The sequence below is a fragment of the Triturus cristatus genome, chromosome 7 (genome assembly GCF_964204655.1).
Source record: "Triturus cristatus chromosome 7, aTriCri1.1, whole genome shotgun sequence".
NCBI classification, from domain to species: Eukaryota; Metazoa; Chordata; class Amphibia; order Caudata; family Salamandridae; genus Triturus; species Triturus cristatus.
In genome coordinates, this window is record NC_140590.1 from 193,057,814 (window position 1) to 193,081,289 (window position 23,476).

Consider the following 23,476-nt stretch of genomic DNA (forward strand, 5'->3'; position numbering starts at 1 on the left):
ATGACTGGTGGCCGCAGCAACTGGGTGCTTCCCCTCTCCCCAATCTTGCAGTGAAAAGTCTGGGGATCGAGCTGGACCAAGCCTTAACCATGAGAGATCACATTCTGGCCACCACCGGCTCATGCTACCACTACCTACGACTTTTTCCCCTACCTTCCTACTACCACCCGAAGAACACTGGTCCAGGCATTAGTGATAAGCAGATTGGACTATGGCAATGCACTGCTGACCGATGTTAGTGAAACAATCATTTCCAAGCTCCACGTTGTCCAAAACACTGATGCAAGGCTGGTGCTCAACCGCCTGGCAGGTACCGCTTCGGCGCCGCTGCTGAAAGAACTGCACTGGCTGCCTGTGAGGAAACACGCATATTTCAAAATCTGTTGCCTCATATACAATGCCCTAAAGGGAAAAGGCCCACTTTATCTTCAGAAAAGAAAAGCTTATGCCCCTAGTTGCAATTTAAGATCAAGCTCAAAAGCTCTGCTTTGCATCCCCTGCATCCGTCTTACACGCGTTGGGGGTAAGGTTTTCTCCTATCTCGCTCTTGTGTACAGGAACAAGCTCCCTCCCCATGTCCGTGCCTGTACCAGTTATTGTAAATTCAGGAAACTACTGAAAGCTCACTTATTTTAATACACGCGCTCGCAATTCTGTTGTTGACCCGCAACCAGCGCTGAAATGCCCTAGTGTGATTTGTGCGTTATATCAAGTAGATTTAACATAACATAACATGGCAACATGGTTCCGAGAATGCGATTAAGGATGTACTTTCTACAATATCCTCGGGCAGTGCCCTGATGTCCAATGGGCTTTTTAAGGCATTTGAGGATTGTTGAGTACAGTGTTGGGAGTCAGATCAACCCACAGGCCAAGCATGTACTTTTGGGGATACTGGGGAAAGAGAACTCCTGAGATATCAAACTGTGGGCTAATCTAGCTTTGGTTACAGTTCCAACGATGTAGCTTAAATTGGGAAACCCACAAACGCCAACACTAGAAACTTGGTGAAGTTTAATACACACCTGCGTAGCTGGGAAGTGGGTGTCGTAAAACATTTGCAAACGTACAGTGACTTAAATGAAGGCCTTCCACATGCAATCAATCTCACTGGAATGTTAGCCGTACATGGAAGTGATGGGAATGTGTTTGTTAAAGTTACTTCATACCAATTTAAGGTGGTGGACCGCAATGTGTAGACTATAAACTTCGCATCAGTTCTTGGTAAGAACTTTTGGGGGAATAATGCTGTTATAATTGTGTATGTAGCTTAAAAACAAATACCCCAAAATGTCCATCTACAGTATGAACTACAGTATGTCTCCGCTGGGTAACTAAGGAGAGGAAGTGGACTATGGGAACAAGAGTTGAAAAAAACCAGAGCATTGCAATTCAATAAAAATCTGACAGTATATCTACAAAATAAATCAAAATGAATACGACTGAAAAGCGAAAACCTGTTAACAAAATAGGCTTTATTTATATGTGATTCAATTAATACTCAAATATTTGAATAAAATGTCTTTTCATAATCTACTAATCAAAATAGGAGAGAGAGGTACGACGAGAAGAAAGAGGAAGACAGAAAAGGAGACTTAAAAACAATCTGAAATCGAGACCAGAGAGCCAAACTGAGGGAATGAATGCCCAAGGGAGTTAGCAGCATATTGAGTAGGTACGCTAACAATACTGTTAAAAAAAATCGCCCCATTGCTTAGTTAAAAAGATATACATATATTTTTTTTTACAAAGCCTTTAAGTGCATTAATACTCCAGGAAATGAGCAGGGAGAGCGGTTGATGTTGGGTTTGCAATCTGTAGTGAATGTTAAAGGTTTATAAAAAGCTCCTTTCCCATCGTCAATTATTTTTCAAGCAGGCTTGCAGGCTAAAACACAAAGAAACTGCAAATGGATCTCCACCATGGCTTCATTGGAAGAAGCCCCCAAGGCCTCCAAGAACCTGCAATTAAAAACAAAGTATAATGAAGTGCATTGTACATAGATCAGCTTCTTGAGCGAACATGAAATTCAACAGGTATCCATAAACACTGCGGCTGATCTCCCAATATGTAGGTAACAAGAGGCAAGGAGATGCACCTTAAAGCGATACATGTCCAAGATCAGGCAGCATGCAAGTAGGTTAGGAGCCTGATTTAAAGTATTGTGGGCGGTCTTCCATCCATTAAGGTGGCATTTTGTCTGCACCATGATGGACTGCCCCAGCCATATTTAGAGATTAGAGTGGTAATCTCTGTGCCTTCAGAGGTACTTCCATCATGGCGGACCCGCCGAAGGCACTGCGAGCTCGATGCGCAGCCAATATCTTTCAGGTGGCCGAGCATAAAGTTTTTAATTTTACAAAACCAAACTCCCAAAATATAAGTTTGTTCTTCAAAAACTAGAAAGTTATGACCCCCACACTCTGGGATCTTTCCTCCAGGGTTCAATTTTTTATTTTCTTTCTGCTCAATATAGCCACGTTTTTCCTAGTGGTGACAGACAGAGCAAATATATAAAACAGGCCATCTGCTCTAAATAGAGTAGGCGTCTAAAGTCCTTCCTCAGACTGTCTCTACTCCTTAAGCCTGTTGTTGGACGGTGGAGCCAGAGGGGCACTGCTACCAGAAGGAGGACAGTCTGCATGACTCCACACAGAGCTGGGGGACTGAGGGTGTGGTGGACAGGGGATTCCATCACTTTTAGGATGGAGTACCCTGTTCACCATACGCTAAATCGGGCCCCAATTCTTGACTAAATCATTTATTTGCAAGATTTAATAGAAAATGTTTTCATTTCTTCAGGCAGTGACGAAATGAGCCTTGAAAGAAATAGGCACAACATTTTCTATTCCAATATCCCCTATATAATATGTTTAATAATTTCAGCTAGCCAGGTCTGGTTTAAAGTTATACTGCACAGTCAAACGTTCCTCTCTTCAACTCACATCCCCTTGCAAAGACACAGACAAAAAGACAGAGATAATGCATAGTCCATTTCACATATGCTTCATGCTAAAAAACGTAAAACCATCAATCACTCTGTCAATATATTTTTTTGTTCCAGTGTGCTATGCATAAACTGTTCTACAAACCAATGTTAAAGCAGCATGCTTGTGTTCAACATGCCAGAACTAAGGGCCTGGTGTAGAGTTTGGCAGATGGGTGCCTGGTCACATGCGCAGCAGGTATCCAGTACGCCTAATTACAAGTGCAATATCCGGGGCCATGAATGAGGCAGTTCTGCAGTCGCAGCTTTTTCACATAATTATGGATTTGCTGCATCTGTTACATAATCCATCATTTGCTGCATAGTCTGCAGATTCAACAACAAAAAAATCTTTCTAGCACAAACGGATAAAAAGTTACCAAAAATGGAGCAATGTGTGTTCGAACATGATGGTAGGCCTTTCATAAAGTATATAACTCGTTGTTAGAAATGGGATTTCTGGTTGGCTAAGGCTTGCGCCAAAGTCAGGCAGAAACCACCACTCTAGTCAGGGCAAGGAAGTTACACGCCAAAGATAACCCCTGCTCATCCCCTTGGTAGCTTGGCACGAGCAGACAGGCTTATCCCTGAGGCGATGTGTAAAGCGTTTGCGCGCGCACCCAGCAACAACACCCAAGGCCCACCACAAAGGAAACTCCACACAAGGTATTCTATAAAAATAGCCTTTGTATTATACACAACACATCAGATAAAAAACACACACTTTACAATGTGCCAACAGGCACGGGCAGAATTTACAAGGGATTATATATACAGGGGACAGGGCCACATGGACCACTGTCAGGAATTAGCACTTCGTAGAGAATAGCACTTAGAACGTAGGAATAATACTGTAGTACAAAATAACATATGTAGCACACAACCAGTAACTACTGGTATCAGGTAAGTACCACCTACGCAACCCTAACCACCTTAGGACAATATTGCGCAGGGAATCAGGACCTCACTGGCACCACCTGTCCTAGGGAGAAACAACCACCTAAGTATCACAATACCTGTAGGGGTAAACGCACATTACACATGATGCATCACATTCAGAGGTGTAGAACAAGGGAAACACAGGATGCATAAAATAACACATTCAGAGGTGTAGAGCAAAGCACATGACGCATAAACACATTCAGAGGTGCAGGAAAGGAACACTAGCGCAAAAACTCACATTAGCCACTATCTGTGGCAGTCCCCAGGCCAACTGGCCTGGTCGGGGCTAGGACGCCCTATGTCCCAGCAAAGTCAGGGGCAAGACTGCGCCAGCTGCGCCAGCCAAAAGCGTAAGGATCCCCACCTAAACGTTGCAGCTGCCCACTAAGTGCTGGGCAGCTGTAGAACTGAGCGTGGGCACCACGGTGCCCTTCGAACACAAATCTGTCGCTCTCGTGGGGAGCCTCTCTGGGCTCTAGCTAAAAAGAATGCCCCCTAGAGCCTTCGTGGCTCTAAATAATACTGTGCTCCAGCGTTGGAGTCCCACACGGGAGACTCTTTAAACACAATGCCCCCGGAGCCTTCACGGCTCTGAAACAAAATGCCCCCGAGGTCGGAGCGTTCACTGCGCTCTTCGTTGGAGTCCCTCTCAGGGACTAGAGACACCACAATGCCCCCGTTCGTTGGAGCGCTCTGGGCGCTCTGAGCACAAGGATGCCCTGTACACGTTGGAGCCACGGGGCTCTGAACACAAGAATGCCCCCTCGGTGCAGGGTATGGAGGAAGGATACGGAGGAGCTCTACGGGAGCTCCTCACTCAGCCAGCACTCACCGGACAGACGCGGGGCTCCTCACGGCGGGGGCGCCTCCTCCGGGGTAGGCGCGGGGCTCTCCCCTCCTCACGGGAGCCCCGCCAACCACGGCTGCTTCTCTTCCGGAACTTCGGCGCCGTCCAGCGCGGGGTGTCACAAGAGAGCTCCCGCTCCTCGGGGCTCTCTCGCTCTGTCGTTCTCACTTCGTGGACCGGAGCGCGGGGTAGGCTCCCGTCGGCTTCCGGGTTGCGGCGAGGCCCCGCCCCCGTCACGACAAGACTTGCCTGACTTCCTGGTTGCACCAGGGCCGCGGCGGTGACTTCCTCAGCGGCAACGAGGGGTAGGCTCCCTCTGTAGACGCGATATACGGCGGGGTGAGCACCCGCCGTAAGATAAACAAATTAGCGGGGTGGGCACCCGCCGACAAAATAAGCAGATAAGCGGGGTGGGCACCCGCCAACACGCACGGCAATGTCCCTGGCAGGGTGGGCACCTGCCAGTGGACGTAGGAATCGGCAAGGACGGGGCACACGCCGGGTGGGCACCGGCTTTTCGGAATAGCGCGCTCCAAGCGCTAAGGAAAACAAGGGAGAGCGCTCCCAGCGCTCACGGCCAGTTCAGCGCTTCCAGGCGCTTAGAGATCCAAATAAAGCGCTCCCAGCGCGTTAAGGGTGCCAGTAGCACAAAGTCCAGTAAAGTTCTCCCCTGCATGCAGCAGGGCAGGGGTGGGGGGCAAGGCTGGACCCAGAGCCAGCTCACTGGGCCTCCAGGCAGGGAGGTAGTCCAGGTGGCGGTCCTCTGGTCCAACAGCAGCAGCAGCCCCCCTCAGGCAGGATCCTGGCAAAGAACAGCTTCTGTGGGGACACAGCCCCATTTTTATACAGCAAACCCCTTTGTTCTGGGTTCAGGGTGAGGGGGAAAACCAGTCGCAGCTGGTTGGGGAGCACCCTTGATGTGCTCAGCCCCTCACTCTATTCACTGGCAGGGCTAGGGTCGTCAGTCGCACCACAGGGGGCGGAGCCAGCATTGTGTGTGGAAAACCCTGTCCTATTCAGGACCCAGGTGTACTCCTCCCACCCATCTAGCTGCTGATCTCCCCATTCACCACTGGGTGACTCATCTTGACTCTGGGGAATCCCTAGCCCGTCACATGACATGACCAGCCAATCACGCGACAGACACACTGCACACAGAAGTGCCCACTTCTAGAAGTGGCACTTCCACACGAGGTACATGCACGCCGCACACATCATCGCGCAGCATTCACTCCCACGAGTCCGCACATACCAAACTCGGGCCTGCACACCCCACGCATCAGGAACTACTAGGGACACATACATCCCCCATGCATTCCTATGGGAGGGCAGGCCTATCTCACCACATGCACTCAGAGCACGCACGCACTTTACCCTGGGACACAGGGAAAGTGCGCAGAAGCCAAAAAATCACCACACCAAGTCACCAGTAAAAAGCAAAAAAGTTCAGGGGTGAACCTGCCAGAAGGGCCAAGTCCAACACAACCCTCTTCCAGCCAAAACGCAGGGCAGCCCAATCACCACCGTGATGGCTTCCCTGCTTGGGGCGATAGAACACGGACGCGGGCCCGCAACTGCAGGGACACCCTCCGGTTCTACGCCACGGTGAACCCATAGAATTCTTTCTAACACCACTGTCTGGACCAACTGGGCTACCCCACTGGTACTCCCAAGCTGTCCGCGGCCAAGACCAGGCCCTAGGCCACCCAGGTGCCACCGGTCCTTGCCTAATCACAGAGTGGGGGGTAGTAACCCCTGGCACATAGCGGCCATTCTCCACTCTTCCTCTCTGAAAGACAGGACTAGACTGCCACTGGTTCTCCAGCCTAGGGTCTACACCCTCAGGCGGACCAGGAGTCTCAGGGAAGGCTCTCCTCCCCCTACCTCTTCTCCTAGGGTTCCTCCTCCTCTGGCGAGGGGTACACCTAGAACGCCATTCCAACCCAGGGTTTAACCCCTCAGGTTGTACCGGGGCCAGAGGTGGGCTCTCCCACCCTCTGCACCCCCTTCCAGAGCCCTGCTCCCTACCAACTGGGGCGGTACCTCTGGAAGAAGAACCGGTCGGGACGCTGATTACAGACGTCCCACCCTTCAGGTCAGGCTGATCCCGAACCTGGCCTTCCAACCTCCGGCCTAGAACCTTTGGTGGAATAATCGCCTGGCACTCCAGGATTTTGGGGGACTTACACTCCCTCCCCCTGAGGCTATCAAATGACACATATGTCGAGCGACTGTCTGACTGGCGCTGATCTCCCGTCCCCTGTCCACCTGACAGTGCGCGGAGATCCCCCAGAACAGAAGTGGTGTCACCCTGGTCACTACACGGGATCCTAGCCCAACTGGGAAGTCCCTGACCCACCGGCTCTTCCACTGGGGAACTCATCCCCCAATCACTCACGCTGGACTCCTGTACCCTCCCTACCGGAGCGGTACTGCCAGACTCCAGAACCACAGGAGCCCTGTTTACAGGCGCTCCAGGTCCTCCACTCACTAAGAGATCTTCCTCAAGTGGACTAACAGGACAGCCTAGGTCCCCAACTTGGTGTTCCCTCATGAAACCATCCAAGTCCTGAGGCAGGGTTTCGGGCGTCTGGGGACCCTCGGTCACCCCCTCACTCCTGCTCCACTGAGCCAGGCAGTGAGCCCCTACACCCTCCTCGCTATCCTGGGACCTAGCTGGGCTACACTGAGCCTCCTCCACCACGCTGGGCTGGAGGATCTCTGACCCACTATTGTTGGAATCACTCACTAATGACACTAGAGAACCTCTGGCCCTTTCCCAGCGGTCTGCTTCCTCTGCAAGTTCAAATGGACAAAAAGAGTTATACCTCAACAGGTGTTGGCGCAACCCTGGAGAACAACTACTGAGCATCTGCTCTTTGATAATCAGACTATACAGTCCTTTAAAATCCTGTTTCGTGTTTACCCTTACCCAATCATACAGTGCATCATCACATTCCCCCAAAAACTCCTCCCAAGAATGGTGGGACAGCTTCCTACTGGCCCTGAACGTCAACCTATATTCCTCCTCCTCTCGGGAACAAGGTACCACACTCGGGGAACTGGGAATGGGACTCTCTGTACTGCACTCTATAACGCTGCCACCACTGGACTCCACCCTCACTGGGGAATCCAGAAAACTACCACTATGCTCAGGGGACAGGGAAAGGGATGAGGCGCTATCTCCTACGCTGGACCCAGCAAGGGACTCCCTACCTACGGGGTCCTCACTCTCTACTGGCGTCCAGGTACTGTCATTTTCTTCTGAATCTTCAGGGCTCCCCACAGACCCACCACCCTCCAGGTGTGAGGCCCGGGCCCTTTCTTCCTCACTGCGCTCACGTTCCCATTCACCTGCTTGCCATCCAATCATGTGGTTCCTCAGTTCGTACACAGTGTCTGACTCTCTCACCCCTATGTTTCTTTCTCTACAGAACCTTTCCAACTCCTGCATACTGTAATAAACTAGATCACTGAGATCAAAAGCAGGCTCCATTCTGGCAGACGTTCTAGAGAAAAGATCACACAGGGAACCTAGAGGTCTGAGTTTAACACAGGAGTACACAATTCACAAAGGATTCAGCAAGCTCTCTATCCAAGAGAACTCACACTCACTTGCCTAGTGCCACACACCATTCATCCACACACACAACCCTCCCCTCGGACTGGTAAGGCGGTTTCTACCACCCCTGATTCCTCAACCTGACCACCACGTGACACAGGTACCAACTCTGGGCGCAGGGCGGGGGACAAATGTACAGGACACTATTACGCTGCCACCACTGGATCCCACCCTCTGGTGAATCCAGAAACACAATGCACTTGGAGGGATGATCTACCCTCCCGAGCTAGGGACACCTAACTCGCAGTGCACAAAAACACATTTCCAAAGAAATGACAATTAAAAACAAACTTAGAACAATAATCCCTATACCATGTGATTTATCTAAATGCAGAGTTTTGTAGTGTGGCCAGTTGCCGCTGCGGTACAGCGCAAACGCAAGTCCAAATCCCACCGCTGATCACCAATGTTAGAAATGGGATTTCTGGTTGGCTAAGGCTTGCGCCAAAGTCAGGCAGAAACCACCACTCTAGTCAGGGCAAGGAAGTTACACGCCAAAGATAACCCCTGCTCACCCCCTTGGTAGCTTGGCACGAGCAGACAGGCTTATCCCTGAGGCGATGTGTAAAGCGTTTGCGCGCGCACCCAGCAACAACACCCAAGGCCCACCACAAAGGAAACTCCACACAAGGTATTCTATAAAAATAGCCTTTGTATTATACACAACACATCAGATAAAAAACACACACTTTACAATGTGCCAACAGGCACGGGTAGAATTTACAAGGGATTATATATACAGGGGACAGGGCCACATGGACCACTGTCAGGAATTAGCACTTCGTAGAGAATAGCACTTAGAACGTAGGAATAATACTGTAGTACAAAATAACATATGTAGCACACAACCAGTAACTACTGGTATCAGGTAAGTACCACCTACGCAACCCTAACCACCTTAGGACAATATTGCGCAGGGAATCAGGACCTCACTGGCACCACCTGTCCTAGGGAGAAACAACCACCTAAGTATCACAATACCTGTAGGGGTAAACGCACATTACACATGATGCATCACATTCAGAGGTGTAGAACAAGGGAAACACAGGATGCATAAAATAACACATTCAGAGGTGTAGAGCAAAGCACATGACGCATAAACACATTCAGAGGTGCAGGAAAGGAACACTAGCACAAAAACTCACATTAGCCACTATCTGTGGCAGTCCCCAGGCCAACTGGCCTGGTCGGGGCTAGGACGCCCTATGTCCCAGCAAAGTCAGGGGCAAGACTGCGCCAGCTGCGCCAGCCAAAAGCGTAAGGATCCCCACCTAAACGTTGCAGCTGCCCACTAAGTGCTGGGCAGCTGTAGAACTGAGCGTGGGCACCACGGTGCCCTTCGAACACAAATCTGTCGCTCTCGTGGGGAGCCTCTCTGGGCTCTAGCTAAAAAGAATGCCCCCTAGAGCCTTCGTGGCTCTAAATAATACTGTGCTCCAGCGTTGGAGTCCCACACGGGAGACTCTTTAAACACAATGCCCCCGGAGCCTTCACGGCTCTGAAAGAAAATGCCCCCGAGGTCGGAGCGTTCACTGCGCTCTTCGTTGGAGTCCCTCTCAGGGACTCGAGACACCACAATGCCCCCGTTCGTTGGAGCGCTCTGGGCGCTCTGAGCACAAGGATGCCCTGTACACGTTGGAGCCACGGGGCTCTGAACACAAGAATGCCCCCTCGGTGCAGGGTATGGAGGAAAGATACGGAGGAGCTCTACGGGAGCTCCTCACTCAGCCAGCACTCACCGGACAGACGCGGGGCTCCTCACGGCGGGGGCGCCTCCTCCGGGGTAGGCGCGGGGCTCTCCCCTCCTCACGGGAGCCCCGCCAACCACGGCTGCTTCTCTTCCGGAACTTCGGCGCCGTCCAGCGCGGGATGTCACAAGAGAGCTCCCACTCCTCGGGGCTCTCTCGCTCTGTCGTTCTCACTTCTGGACCGGAGCGCGGGGTAGGCTCCCGTCGGCTTCCGGGTTGCGGCGAGGCCCCGCCCCCGTCACGACAAGACTTGCCTGACTTCCTGGTTGCACCAGGGCCGCGGCGGTGACTTCCTCAGCGGCAACGAGGGGTAGGCTCCCTCTGTAGACGCGATATACGGCGGGGTGAGCACCCGCCGTAAGATAAACAAATTAGCGGGGTGGGCACCCGCCGACAAAATAAGCAGATAAGCGGGGTGGGCACCCGCCAACACGCACGGCAATGTCCCTGGCAGGGTGGGCACCTGCCAGTGGACGTAGGAATCGGCAAGGACGGGGCACACGCCGGGTGGGCACCGGCTTTTCGGAATAGCGCGCTCCAAGCGCTAAGGAAAACAAGGGAGAGCGCTCCCAGCGCTCACGGCCAGTTCAGCGCTTCCAGGCGCTTAGAGATCCAAATAAAGCGCTCCCAGCGCGTTAAGGGTGCCAGTAGCACAAAATCCAGTAAAGTTCTCCCCTGCATGCAGCAGGGCAGGGGTGGGGGGCAAGGCTGGACCCAGAGCCAGCTCACTGGGCCTCCAGGCAGGGAGGTAGTCCAGGTGGCGGTCCTCTGGTCCAGCAGCAGCAGCAGCCCCCCTCAGGCAGGATCCTGGCAAAGAACAGCTTCTGTGGGGACACAGCCCCATTTTTATACAGCAAACCCCTTTGTTCTGGGTTCAGGGTGAGGGGGAAAACCAGTCGCAGCTGATTGGGGAGCACCCTTGATGTGCTCAGCCCCTCACTCTATTCACTGGCAGGGCTAGGGTCGTCAGTCGCACCACAGGGGGCGGAGCCAGCATTGTGTGTGGAAAACCCTGTCCTATTCAGGACCCAGGTGTACTCCTCCCACCCATCTAGCTGCTGATCTCCCCATTCACCACTGGGTGACTCATCCTGACTCTGGGGAATCCCTAGCCCGTCACATGACATGACCAGCCAATCACGCGACAGACACACTGCACACAGAAGTGCCCACTTCTAGAAGTGGCACTTCCACACGAGGTACATGCACACCGCACACATCATCGCGCAGCATTCACTCCCACGAGTCCGCACATACAAAACTCGGGCCTGCACACCCCACGCATCAGGAACTACTAGGGACACATACATCCCCCATGCATTCCTATGGCAGGGCAGGCCTATCTCACCACATGCACTCAGAGCACGCACGCACTTTACCCTGGGACACAGGGAAAGTGCGCAGAAGCCAAAAAATCACCACACCAAGTCACCAGTAAAAAGCAAAAAAGTTCAGGGGTGAACCTGCCAGAAGGGCCAAGTCCAACACTGGTCTACTTTCAGTTTACTTGTTTCTGTATGTGGTTATTAAACGGGTACTAATGAGGTGATATCTTTCCCCAGACAGTATTGCCCTGTGTAAAAATGACAAAATAATGAAGTAAAACTGTCAAAAAATTTGCTGCATTATGCTGCCCCCACGGCTTAATTTGTATAAAACAAAAAGTGCCAGGGTACTCGTCAGGAGGGCACTGTAGTTTGCAACAAACATTGCCCCTGCCAGTGATGCCAATGACAGTACCAACACAACTACTACAAGAGTGACAATTCAGACTTTTCCAGGCTCCCAATGCTATGAGAATGGCTCGGGTGGCAGGTGTTAGTCATTTTTAATATACGTAGATTTAATAAACAATTGTTGTTGTGCTCATCTCTAAATTGGGCAAACAGTGTCATCCTAGGGGCAGATTGTCATGAGTTCCAGTGTTGTCAATTAAGTGCCGGTACCCAGCACCGGAACCCACTGGCTCAAATTAAGCACTGCCTGCCACTTAATTTGGTGTTCCCCTGCTATAATTACAGTGGCCTTGATCATATCCACTAAACTCTAAACGAGGCTCCAATAAAACCACTACAGTGAATGATTATATGGAAAGGCATCTATTGTTTTGCTGTTTCACTAAATATTTTATGAAAGGCTCATATCTTGAAAACAATTATGTGAAATATTTTCCATACCCTATCCACCCAGTACCATTCCAGCACTATCATGTGATGTATAGAATTACAGAGTAACAGCGAACATTGGAAACGTTTCTCACTCAGGGGGTTCTGAGTAACACCAACAGACAACAAGACCAAAGTTTGAGTAGTCTGTGATGTCACTCAGACACCGGGGGGGAAATGTATCCCATTTACTCACTTTTCACTCACCTATAATTGTATGTGATATATGGTCCCCCCCAAATCACCTGCCCCTGTTTTCGAAATCTATGCAGGGGCAGAGGAGTAAACTGGAAGCCATGAACTTGCCACTCACCTCTGCCACCCTCTTTGCCGTACCTCCCTTTGCCCACCTGAAGCTGTGCTCTCTGTTGAGCACAGAGCCAGCACAGGTAGGTGATGTAGCAACAGAGGGACCACACATTTAGTTTGATTCTCACAGTTGCTAGGTCATAGCAGTGAATCATTTTTGAATTTGTTATTCATTCACAATACTTGAAATACGTATGACTTCCAAAGGAAGCCATACATACCATTGCATTTGCTTCGATGTTATCTATGGTAAAGGTACAGCAATGTAGAAATCCAGCGGTTTCACATTGACCTCCGAAGAGGCATTTGGCACAGGGAGCTGACTCAGAACATTGATCTGGGAAGAAGAACATGTTTGTTCCTGTAACAGCTCGTTTGCAGGCTGTTACTGAAGATTCATATGCTGGGCTCTCCTTTCATCTGGTAGTGGGTCTGAAGTATTAAGACTTGTTTTTCTTTGGAGAATGCCTGAAACCAAGACAACGACTTAAAACAATCTGTGATCACTTCACCTGAATCACAGGATGCCCTTGGAAGCAGGCTCCATTTTCCACTACCTTATCTCTTCCTCATTAGTATATAATATTTGTGTGTGTTAAAGATATGCATAGTACAGATATCACAATTCTGCTTCTTGTTTGTCCCCAGGAGGTAGGAGGAAAGCATGTGAATTTACAGTACAAACGCTAAACTTATTACAGAGAAGCAAAGCTTTTCATTGGCAGAATGTTACTGTGGATCACACGCTGTTCATTAACTTTAAAGCAGTTTCTCTCTCTCTCTTTTTTCATTTCTGGCAGGAGAAATGCCACAGAATATGAAGCGAATAAAGCTTTTAAAAACTCGGACCAACTTGGGCATCTTTTGTAGTTTTTATACCCTTGTAATAATGTTATTTGAATGTGTGGCTGATGTCCATGTAAATGCCCCTCAGATGTTACCAGAAGAATGTTTTCAATGGATGCCAATGCGGCTCTCCTAATGCACTTAGAATATTCCTGCGGCAAACCCGGAAGTGATTGTTTTGCTCTTGTATATCTGAATACATCCAACAATCCACCCAGCAATGCCTGCCCTAGAAATGCCTTTGCCTTCTTGTGGTTAGATAAAACCAAGCAAAAAAAAACTTTTGTTTTTCTGAAATGCACAGTACAATCAACGTAGTACACGGGTGCTCTTTCAACACGAATGTATGCAAAGACCTGTCACCATTATTTTGAGAATTAGTAAAACATGTTGGAGGTTCCATAGATTAATATGGAATGGACAGGCCACATTTCGCAGAGTTTTTGGGCAAGTATGCACCACTAACCTCTCTTTCTGTAATGTACAAGACACAATTGATGGACGGAATGCAGAACAAATCAAAACATTCCCCCCCCCCCAGTCAAGAGATCTGGGTTAAGTCCTTCATACTTTTGCTCACCATGCCACCCCAGTTTAGACCTGGCCATATGCAAATCAGTCTTGACCCTGTGCCTCATGGGAACAGTCCAGTCCGAACTGCCAAGTCAGGTCCTCCCTGGACCGAAAACAAGCATCCTAGAACCGGTTTCGGGGTTTCACCCCTCTTCCGCCAGGATAGCTTGATTCCAGTGGCATAGTGAGCCCGGGACCCACGTCTGGGCAAAAAATACTGCCTTTCATGCAAGCCCTCAGATCGTGTATGAGTGAAGTAGTTTAAAGTGTAATCCCATCAAAAGATTAAGGACACTACTGAGGTCCCAAGATGGGGCTAGAAGACTTTCAAGTAGTCCCCTGTAACAAGTTTTAAAAAATAATGTGTATGCTGCCCGTCCTGTAAATAGGCCACAATAAATGCCAAATCAACTTGTATCAACATGTAAGCCAATCCTGGCTTTTGCAGGGCACAATGACAAGTTAAAAGGAATTCAATGGACATGCTTGGATTGTGGAAGGAAACTCGCTAGATTAGGCTGCTCTTAATTTGGATGAAACATCGTACTTCTAATTGATGTATCAAATCTACTTATATTGGTTACATGTTGAATGGATGTACTGACATATCTAGAAAAATAGGGAAACCCATGATTGACGTGTCCGTGTTGGAGCATCCTGCATGATACATGGTAGAAGAGCCTGAAAGAGAAGTGAGAGAGCAAACTTCCGCGTCTAATCTATCCACAAAGAATTGGTTTGTAGGGGAGGGTTTAGATACCGAAGCATAACTTTGACCTCTGTTGCAAACGTGTGTGGGGCCAATTTATGAAAGTACTTGTGGAGAACACTAGCCTTCATCTCCATTTGTGCGTTTCTCAGTTTTGGCTAACAGTCCTGCTAAATATGTATCCACCCATGGTAGATCTTCCATCAGAAGAATAAACATCATGAGTGTGACAAAACTGATACGCCTGATATTGTTGATGATTTGTGGTAAATGGTGGAGTTGTCTGACCACTAACCTGTCAACATGATTGTGATTTCTTATATTATGTGAGTTGTACTGCAAAAATCAATTTCAATGTCTATGTCCTCTTTAGTGTTCATCTACCATTGCCCATCAGCCGCTGGCTCGGCAGGTGCTGTTGAGCCACCAAAAACTAAAAACCTTCAGTCATGCTACAACGCCTAAATCGAAGCCTAGTGTTTATTCATATACAGTGGATATATGCAGTATCCAGAGCATAATGTGTTCATGCATTCAATATAGTACCTCCCTCCCTTATTTAATATGTGCCCGTTTCTGTTTGATTCAGGAATATGTTGAAGGGTGTTTTTTCCTCTCAAATTGGTGCATGTTGCAGTGAAAGTGAGTCATTTTTACCAGCTGCATTAAGTTGCTTGCTCTACACGTCCGGAGGTCGGCATTCAACTGCCCCTTGAGAGAAAGCCATTTTCCTTGTAGCGCCTACCACCACCGAGCCAGGATCAATGTGCCCCTAATTAAAACTGGACCAGAATTTCCAGTCTGCCCCAGGAGACCAATGTCTTGTTTGAATCTTTGAAATTCTCAGTCAGTCTTAAGGACTCTAGCACAAGAAAATAGTGTTTTCTCAGTTCATGCTAAGATCACCACCAAACGAAAAGAATCATCTCCCTCTTCATCGTGTGCATGAAAACCTAATGTTGCAATGTTGCTTTCTTTATTACTAGATGGTTGAGGGAGATGGTTTAACTACATATACATTCTAGAATGCTCAACAGATTCAATCTGATATTTATTCAAAGCATCATCCTTCTCTCCTTGCTGATGTTCCTGGTCAGGTTCCTGATTGACTTTCTCCTCTAAATCTCAACTAGAAGGGAGTTAAGGTGGCTGTGGCCTGGGCACTGCAGAAAAATTACTCCCTTTTCAGATATTCTAGGTAATGAAAAATTTAAAAAATAACCAAATTCTCAAAAGTTAACATCTGCTCATTCTGTGGCTGTTCCTGAGAAAGTGGATGATGTAGCTGTAATGGTGGAGGCTGTGCATGCACCCAGTCCTGCTCAATATCATCTGAAGCGTTCTTGGAGGAATACACTCTGCAATATTACAGCATTCTAAATTTCAAATTACGAGTGACTCTAATCCTCAGTGTCTAAATGAATTATTGTGCACAGTTCATTGTCACTTATTGTTTCACTACCGTTGTTTTACTACTCCTTCTAAGCCCTCTGCAAGGATTCACTGAAGTTTCTGTAGCTCCGTATGAGCATAATGTGCATAGCGTCTCACCATCTGAAGCTTGATGATTGTCTTGACCCAGATATGCTTTACATACAAAGCATTTATCTTCAATGTGGTTCAATGGCAAGTGAAGCGAACAGCGCCTATGACTGTCAGCCTAAGGGAAACAGGTATTGTAGGAAAGCCAAAGTTTAATGGTGTTTCCATTTACATCGTTCCCTTTGCCTCCAGCAAGAGTCATTCTAAAATGACCCAAATGACTATGGCTTAAAATCCTTGTTTACTTCAACATAGTTCTCAGCTATCATGTACTATAAACACTTTTCTACAGCTGTCTTTGCTGCTGTTTTCTATTCTCTGTTTCCTTGTCCCTATTACCATTGCACAGTTCCATGACTAAGGTTTCACAAATTAAACGGAAGCAAAAACATAATATAAGATGGATCTGTGTCCCTGTGGATTGTGGGTAAACTTGATCAGAATTCGTTGAAATAATTACTAATTCTGAAACACAGACTTAAAAAAAAAAAAAGTTCCAAATCCAATCCAAGTTACAAATTCAATACTATATGGTGGCCAGTGGGTTGGCTGCCTTTGCGGGGTTAGCCACAGGGATAATAGGTGTGGGGTTGGCTGCATGTGAGGGGGTCGGCCAGACATGCGTGGCATCAGTTTGATTTATGTTACTTAAATGTTACTTTACGATAAAAAAAACCCTAGAAATTCACAGAAAAAAACAAAGGTTACAGGGACGTTATAGTTAGGTTCATATTTTACACAAACAAAACCCTAGACATTCAGCAGTTAGAGTTATCTGAAGTATCTAGCACTCATGCCCTTAGGTAACTATGACTCGCTTCCTCACTATGCAATGTTAATTACCACACATATTACATGTTATGTTATGCTATTTTAACTTCTTAAGCGCAACGGTTACCCTAGGGTGTCCTGGCGCTGAGCACTGCCTAATTGGTTGCTGTGGTATAGGGTAGCTATAGGGTAAATAACCAAGTTTTCAGTTCCTTCCTGAACAAAAGCAGCTCGGTGGGGTTTCAGAGGTGGACTGGTAGGTTATTCCAGGCCTTAGAAGCACATTTAATACAGCTCCTACTCCCCTAGCTTGCTTTTTTGACTGGGGGAACTATCACTTTTTTTGCTCCCATGGACCGAAGGGTCCTTCTGGGAACATACCATTGAAACCTTTGTTTTAAGTAGTCGGGGCCCACTCCCTTGAGGGCTTTAAAGATAGTGCAGAGGGCTTTAAATGTCATCCATTGTTTGACTGGGAACCAGTGTAGTTGCTTTAGTTATTTCTTAACGAGACAAACTTCGGTGTCCCCGTCAGCAGTCTGGCCACCGCGTTCTGCACAATTTGATGTCTATTAAGGTGTTTTTTTTTGGATGTTCAAGTACAGACCGTTACAGTAGTCTAACCGTGACTTGATGAGTGCCATGACCCCTGTCCTAAGACTGTCTTCAGGAAGAAAGAACTTTATTTTCCTTATAATTCTAAAGAGAAGGAAACTTGCTGAGACAACCCCACTTATGTGGTCCCCGAAAGTGAGCCTGTTGTCCACTATAACCCCCAGGTTCTTTGCTTTCTTGGTCGGTTCGGGGGAAGTTCCCAGTTCTTCCGGCAAGCCGTCGGGCATCCAGAGGTGCAGATTGTTACCAAATATGATGACCTCTATTTTGCCCGAATGAAGTTTCAGGTAATTTGAGGACATCCACCCGGAAATGGCTTTCATACAGTCCTGAAATCTTTTTCCTGTTTCTACCTCTTGTCCGCGCCAGAGAGATAGTACTATTTGCGTGTCATCTGCATAGGATGTCAATTGGAATCCAAATGACCTTATCAGAGCCACCAGCATAGACACGAGAACATTAAAAAGTGTTGGGCTGAGGGACGAGCCCTGTGGCAGCCAACATGGAAGGGAGAAAGGTTTGGCGCGGTCTTTGTCTAGGTCCACCGCTTGGGTTCTATCTCAGAGGAAGGATTTCAGGAGGTTCCAAGCATTGACTTGTTGCCCGCATTCTGATAAATGGTCCATCAAAACTTTATGATGGACTGTATCGAAGGCCACCAAAAGATCCAGCATGATCAGTACTGCATTGCCTCCATGGTCCAATGCCTCTTTACCTTCCTCTGTGGATTTTATCAGGGCCAGCTCCGTGCTGTGTTCAGATATGAACCCATACTGTGTAGGGTCTAGTATATTGTTTGTTTGGTAAAATAAGCTAAGTTGGGCATTCATGGCTTTTACAATCATTTTAGCCGGTAGCGGGAGGCGTGAAATTGGTCAGTAATTATTAGGGTCCTTGGGATCGAGATCCTGTTTTTTGAGCAGAGGAAGAATACATTACTCGTGATATCTTCCTTGACATCACTGATAATATCAATGCAACATGTGCCATAAAATTATTGATGAGCATGGTGGGGGCACGAGATGCAATATCATTTTTCCTATTAAACGTAATCTTTGGGTTCGATATGATTTTACGTGTACCCCAGTGGTTAGTAAAAGAAGATCAATGTACTCTTGACTAATATTAAGTCTATGAACTTTAAAGTGATGAGTGTGGAACAATATTTTCCAATCGACTCAAAATAGATGGTGCTGTTTTAAGATGGAGCCCGCATTTTCAGTATAAGGATGTGGTGCGGTATTTTGGTAAGATTAGGTGTGGGGATACATTTGACTGGATACTATGGCATGTGGAATTAGCGGCCGAACTAACCGTATGGGGTGAGAGATAACTTTACACCCCATATTAACTGTTAGATGGCAACCGCTGTGCCAGTATAAGGGTGTTATGTAGTACTTTTATGAGATTGGATGGTGGGACACATTTGACTGTTGTATTTCAAAATGGCAGCCGAGTTTCAAGAATGAGACTGGGAGAGGCTAGGGTGGTCGACCTCGAATCTGGGGAACAGGGTTCGAGTCTCGGCAATGATGCTGAACATACTGTGATTCTGGGCAAATCACTTAATCTCCCTGTGTCTAACAAAAATTAATGCGTCCTCATGTAACGCAACTGGTGCTATGTAAAGCCCACTGATACCCAATACCTTCGAGTCAAGTTTGCGCTATATAAAACTCCGTAAAATAAAAAATAAAATAAATATCACTTTTCCCTCAAATTAACACTGGAAGTTTTTATTGCTGTATAGGCGCCCCTGGTGATAGGTAAATGGGTGTAATATACCCTTAGAAAGAACAAAATCCTGGAATTCGTAAGGGATTGGTGTGGGGTACTATCTCTTATTTGTATATAGACTGTGGTGCTTCAAGATGGCGGTCGTGTTCCTAGTATTTAGGCACAGCTTTATTCTTCCTTCAAATCAGGTTTTGGTAATTGACATGGCTATTTAAATGCATTAGAAGATGGTGTGGAATTTCAAACCCAGGCTGATGCGGCAAGGAATGCTGAATGTGAACTACCCAGATCATGGTTAAGGACTTCAAGTACATATGTTGCTATATACATTTGGATTTGGTGGCATATGTGGTTTACGTCTCAGAAAAGCTTAATGTTTTTCCATACTTGAAATATGGGGATTGGTGTCTATATGACATTGAAGTATGATTTTTATATGATGTTTAACTAGGAGGTCCAAAAACACCAGACTTGAAGTGGCGAGCGTGGGATTATACTGAATTAACTAACTGGATGGAGAAATTGATATTTCAAGATGGTGATAGCGCAGTCTGCATGGGTGCTGCCTACTTGTTGGATAAATATTAAAATCAGGAATTTGAAATTGACGGTTGATTCAAATGTTTTCAGTCACTCACAAAATGTTGGCACTCCAGGGCATATTGCTGGGCACTTTGTATGTAGCATGTGAGGGTTGCCGTGCCACATTTTACTGATGTTGCACTCTGTTGCATGGCACACTGCATGCAACACATGAAGGCTCTAAATTTACAGCCAGGCAATTTTTGTCTTGTTATTGTCAGGATTTGTTAGGCTGTAGTGCCACATTTTACTGATGCATAATACGGGTTAACTGTGACCGGGATGACAATGCGAATACTATTTTATACTATGAAATATTGAATAGTCTTCCCTATATATAATTTCTTGATGTCTGATAAGGATTATGACTTAGATGTTGTTCAATGCATTTTATGGGTAACGGTCACGAGGGGACACCACCATTTCTATTTTACACCAAGACTAATGGATTTATCATCCAGATATTGTTGATTAATGACCAGGGCTATAAAGTTTTTTGAAACACGGACACCAGTCGTTTTTGTAGTATGATAACACTCACCTTGTACGTTACTGATGATTGGTAGTTTTGTAACTTAACAAATTTAAAATGTTATGCATTGATGGAAATAAAAAGGTTTAGATCAGACCTTTTACCATCGGATCAAAGCTAATGTACAGATTAAATTACGTTAGGTGTCATAACTTGTGGTTTTATTCTTTTATTTTCTTAGTACTGAAATGGGTACCCACGTTCTATACAGAAATACATAGAAGAAATATAGTTTATTGTATCTTTCTTGTTCTCATGCTGAAAAGACAAATGTACTTGCTACTACTTACACAAAGAATAAAGAAACAAGGTATATCCATATATTTGATTTATAAATAAATTCACAAAGAAGTAGAACGGGATTCTGCCTTTACATAGCATCAGCGCCATGAAACCAACCGGTGTACAAGCGCTTTATAAAAACCCTTTTAACATAACATGGTGACATCTAATGAATTTTTCTTTTCATGTAAAAGGGCCCATGACATGGCAAGTCAACAAGGGATAGGTGCCTAGTTGTGGCTCTGTGGTTCTGATGTTAGGAGCACAGGAAATATGGAAATGTATACATTAATAAATGCTGCATAATGTATAATGAACTCAGTCCAACTGCAATGGACGTGGGTTTAGTGATTTCTGTAAATAATTACCTGTGTGTAAGAAAACGTGTGCTTTTTTGTTGTTGTGGTGAATGAATTTTATTTATGATATTTATACAGAGCTCTATTACCTGACAGGCATCCTGGCGCTAAACCAACAGTGTAACAATCAGACTTGTGTTCCAGGAGACATAAATGATCAGTTAAGAGCTAGGAAAGAGCCAAGTTTTTAATCTCTTCCTGAAAAGGAGGAGGTCTTCCATTTGTCTCAGCTTCAGAGGTAGCTTGTTCCACAGTCGTGTGGCTGCAGTGCCAAAAGCCCTACCGCCTAATTTGATTTTTTTGTACCTAGGCACCTTTACTAGACGCGACATAGAGGAGCGAAGGCTCCGCCCCGGAACATACCACGCAAACTTCCTTCTCAGCAATGTCGGCCCAAGTCTGTGCAGGGCTTTAAAAACTATACACAAGGATTTGAACTGGACTCTCTGAAATATCGGGAACCAGTGCAGCTCAGCCAGAGAAGTAGAAGCACGCCTTGATTTCCCCAAGGCAAGTTTCGCTGCTATTGCTTGAATCCTCTGGAGCCCATCCAATAAATATCTCGGGGACTCAAGCAATAAGGCGTTGCAATAATCCAATCTGCTTACAATGGTGCATTGAACTATCAGTGCTCGTGCATGCATTGGTAGCAGCGGGAGAATTTTACGCAGGGCTCTAATAATGGCAAAACAGCTCCATGCCGTTTTTTTTACCCGTGCTTCAAGAGTCAGCTTACTGTTGAACATAACGCCCAAATTGCGGACCTTCTCAACCGGCAACACTGGACTGGCTGATGCTAATGGCCAGAAGGTCAGGGGAAGCCCTGTGGGGTTCTTCCCCACTGGACAATAGAGAATCTCAAATTTTCTTTGAGTTAAACTGAAGCGAATGTTCCTTCAGCCATTGAGCAGTGTTTCGAAGACACTCATGAAACACTTCCAGCGAAGTGGACTGTTCTCCCTCTAAGGAGAGAATCAGTTGAGTATCATCCGCATAATTTACAATGTTAATATTGTGTGACCTTATAACAGTAATTAGAAGTTTCATATAAACATTGAAAAGAATAGGGCCGAGCGCAGAGCCCTGCGGAACGCCATGCAAAATGTCAGTAAAAATCGACTGATAGGGGGGGGGGGGGGGGGGGAGCGCCACTGCCTGTTTCCTATTAGAAAGAAAGGAGTGGAACCAGCTCAAAGTCGTACCTGCTATTCCTACCTCTTTAAGTCTCTTCCTAAGAGTGGCATGGTTGACCGTATCGAATGCAGCAGACAGGTCAAGCAGGATTAAAACCACCGCTTGACCTCTGTCTGCACGCATACGAAGCTCGTCCATCACCGTTACTAAGGCCGTCTCCGTACCATGGGCTGGACGGAACCCAAATTGCACATCCTCTAAAATTCCATTAATTTTCAAGTACTTAGAGAGCACACAACTAACCAGGCGTTCTACAATTTTAGCGGGATAGGGTAACAAGGAGATCGGCATGTAATTTTTAGGGCAGCCTGGATCCAAAGTTGACTTTTTTAATAGCGGAGTTACCAAAGCCTGTAGGTACTGTTCCACTCAGAAGAGATTGGTTACAAATATGGCGGAGAATAGGGAATAATTCTACTCCCATCTCCTTCCACACCTTATGCGGTAAAGGGTCCAAAGGCGACCCGGAAGAGATGTCCAAAGTCAGTTTACAAAACTCCTCCTCAAAATCGGTTAAAGTGGGCCGCAGCACTGTCACTTCACCTCCTACCTCATTGACATCAATAGGATTTCCCTCATCCTGCTTGTAATGAGGACGACGAAGTAACCCGGAAGTGGGAATGGACGGGACATCCAAAGGCCGAGCCGGAAGCAGGCAGCGGTCTAGGCTCAGACTCTGCTGGAGGGGCGGAGCGACGGACGGAAGAGACCGCACAGATTCAAAAGGAAGAAGGATATGAGGTGGGGGCGTTCACAACCGGAGAGGAGAAGGAGAGAAGGCAGGAGGACGACGAAAAGAACAAGGATAAAGATGAGCTGCAACGGGAAGAACGACTGGAGGAAGGAGGCGATACGAGAGGCGGAGATCCACAGACGGTGAAACAAATATTCACGGCGACCAAACCCGGCGGGCTGAAAGGAGGAGAAGACGCCCCGGGTCCCAGCGCCGCGGTCCGTGTAACGGGCCGTGGCTCGAGGCAAGTGACCCTTCAGGGGCCTTTCGGGTGGGGGTGGTGGAGGTACTAGGGAGGGGAACGCACTAGAATGGGGTGACACCCTATCGTACTCCCTCACTACCCTACCCACACATAGGATTTCCGGTGATGGTAGCACGA

The 23,476-nt window shown here is 47.2% G+C and overlaps 1 protein-coding gene across 2 annotated transcripts in view; it reads right to left on the minus strand.

Moving 5' to 3' along the window:
* Positions 1 to 1,455: 1,455 nt before the first annotated feature.
* The window catches only part of LOC146809191 (putative methyltransferase DDB_G0268948), a 225,432-nt gene continuing 203,411 nt past the window's right edge, over positions 1,456 to 23,476 (minus strand). For both annotated transcript variants that reach the window (XM_085616017.1, XM_085616016.1), the window contains exon 7: positions 1,456 to 1,961. In XM_085616017.1, the coding sequence (XP_085472143.1) occupies positions 1,871 to 1,961 (91 nt within the window). In that variant the 3' untranslated portion in view covers positions 1,456 to 1,870. The remainder of the gene's footprint in view (positions 1,962 to 23,476) is intronic.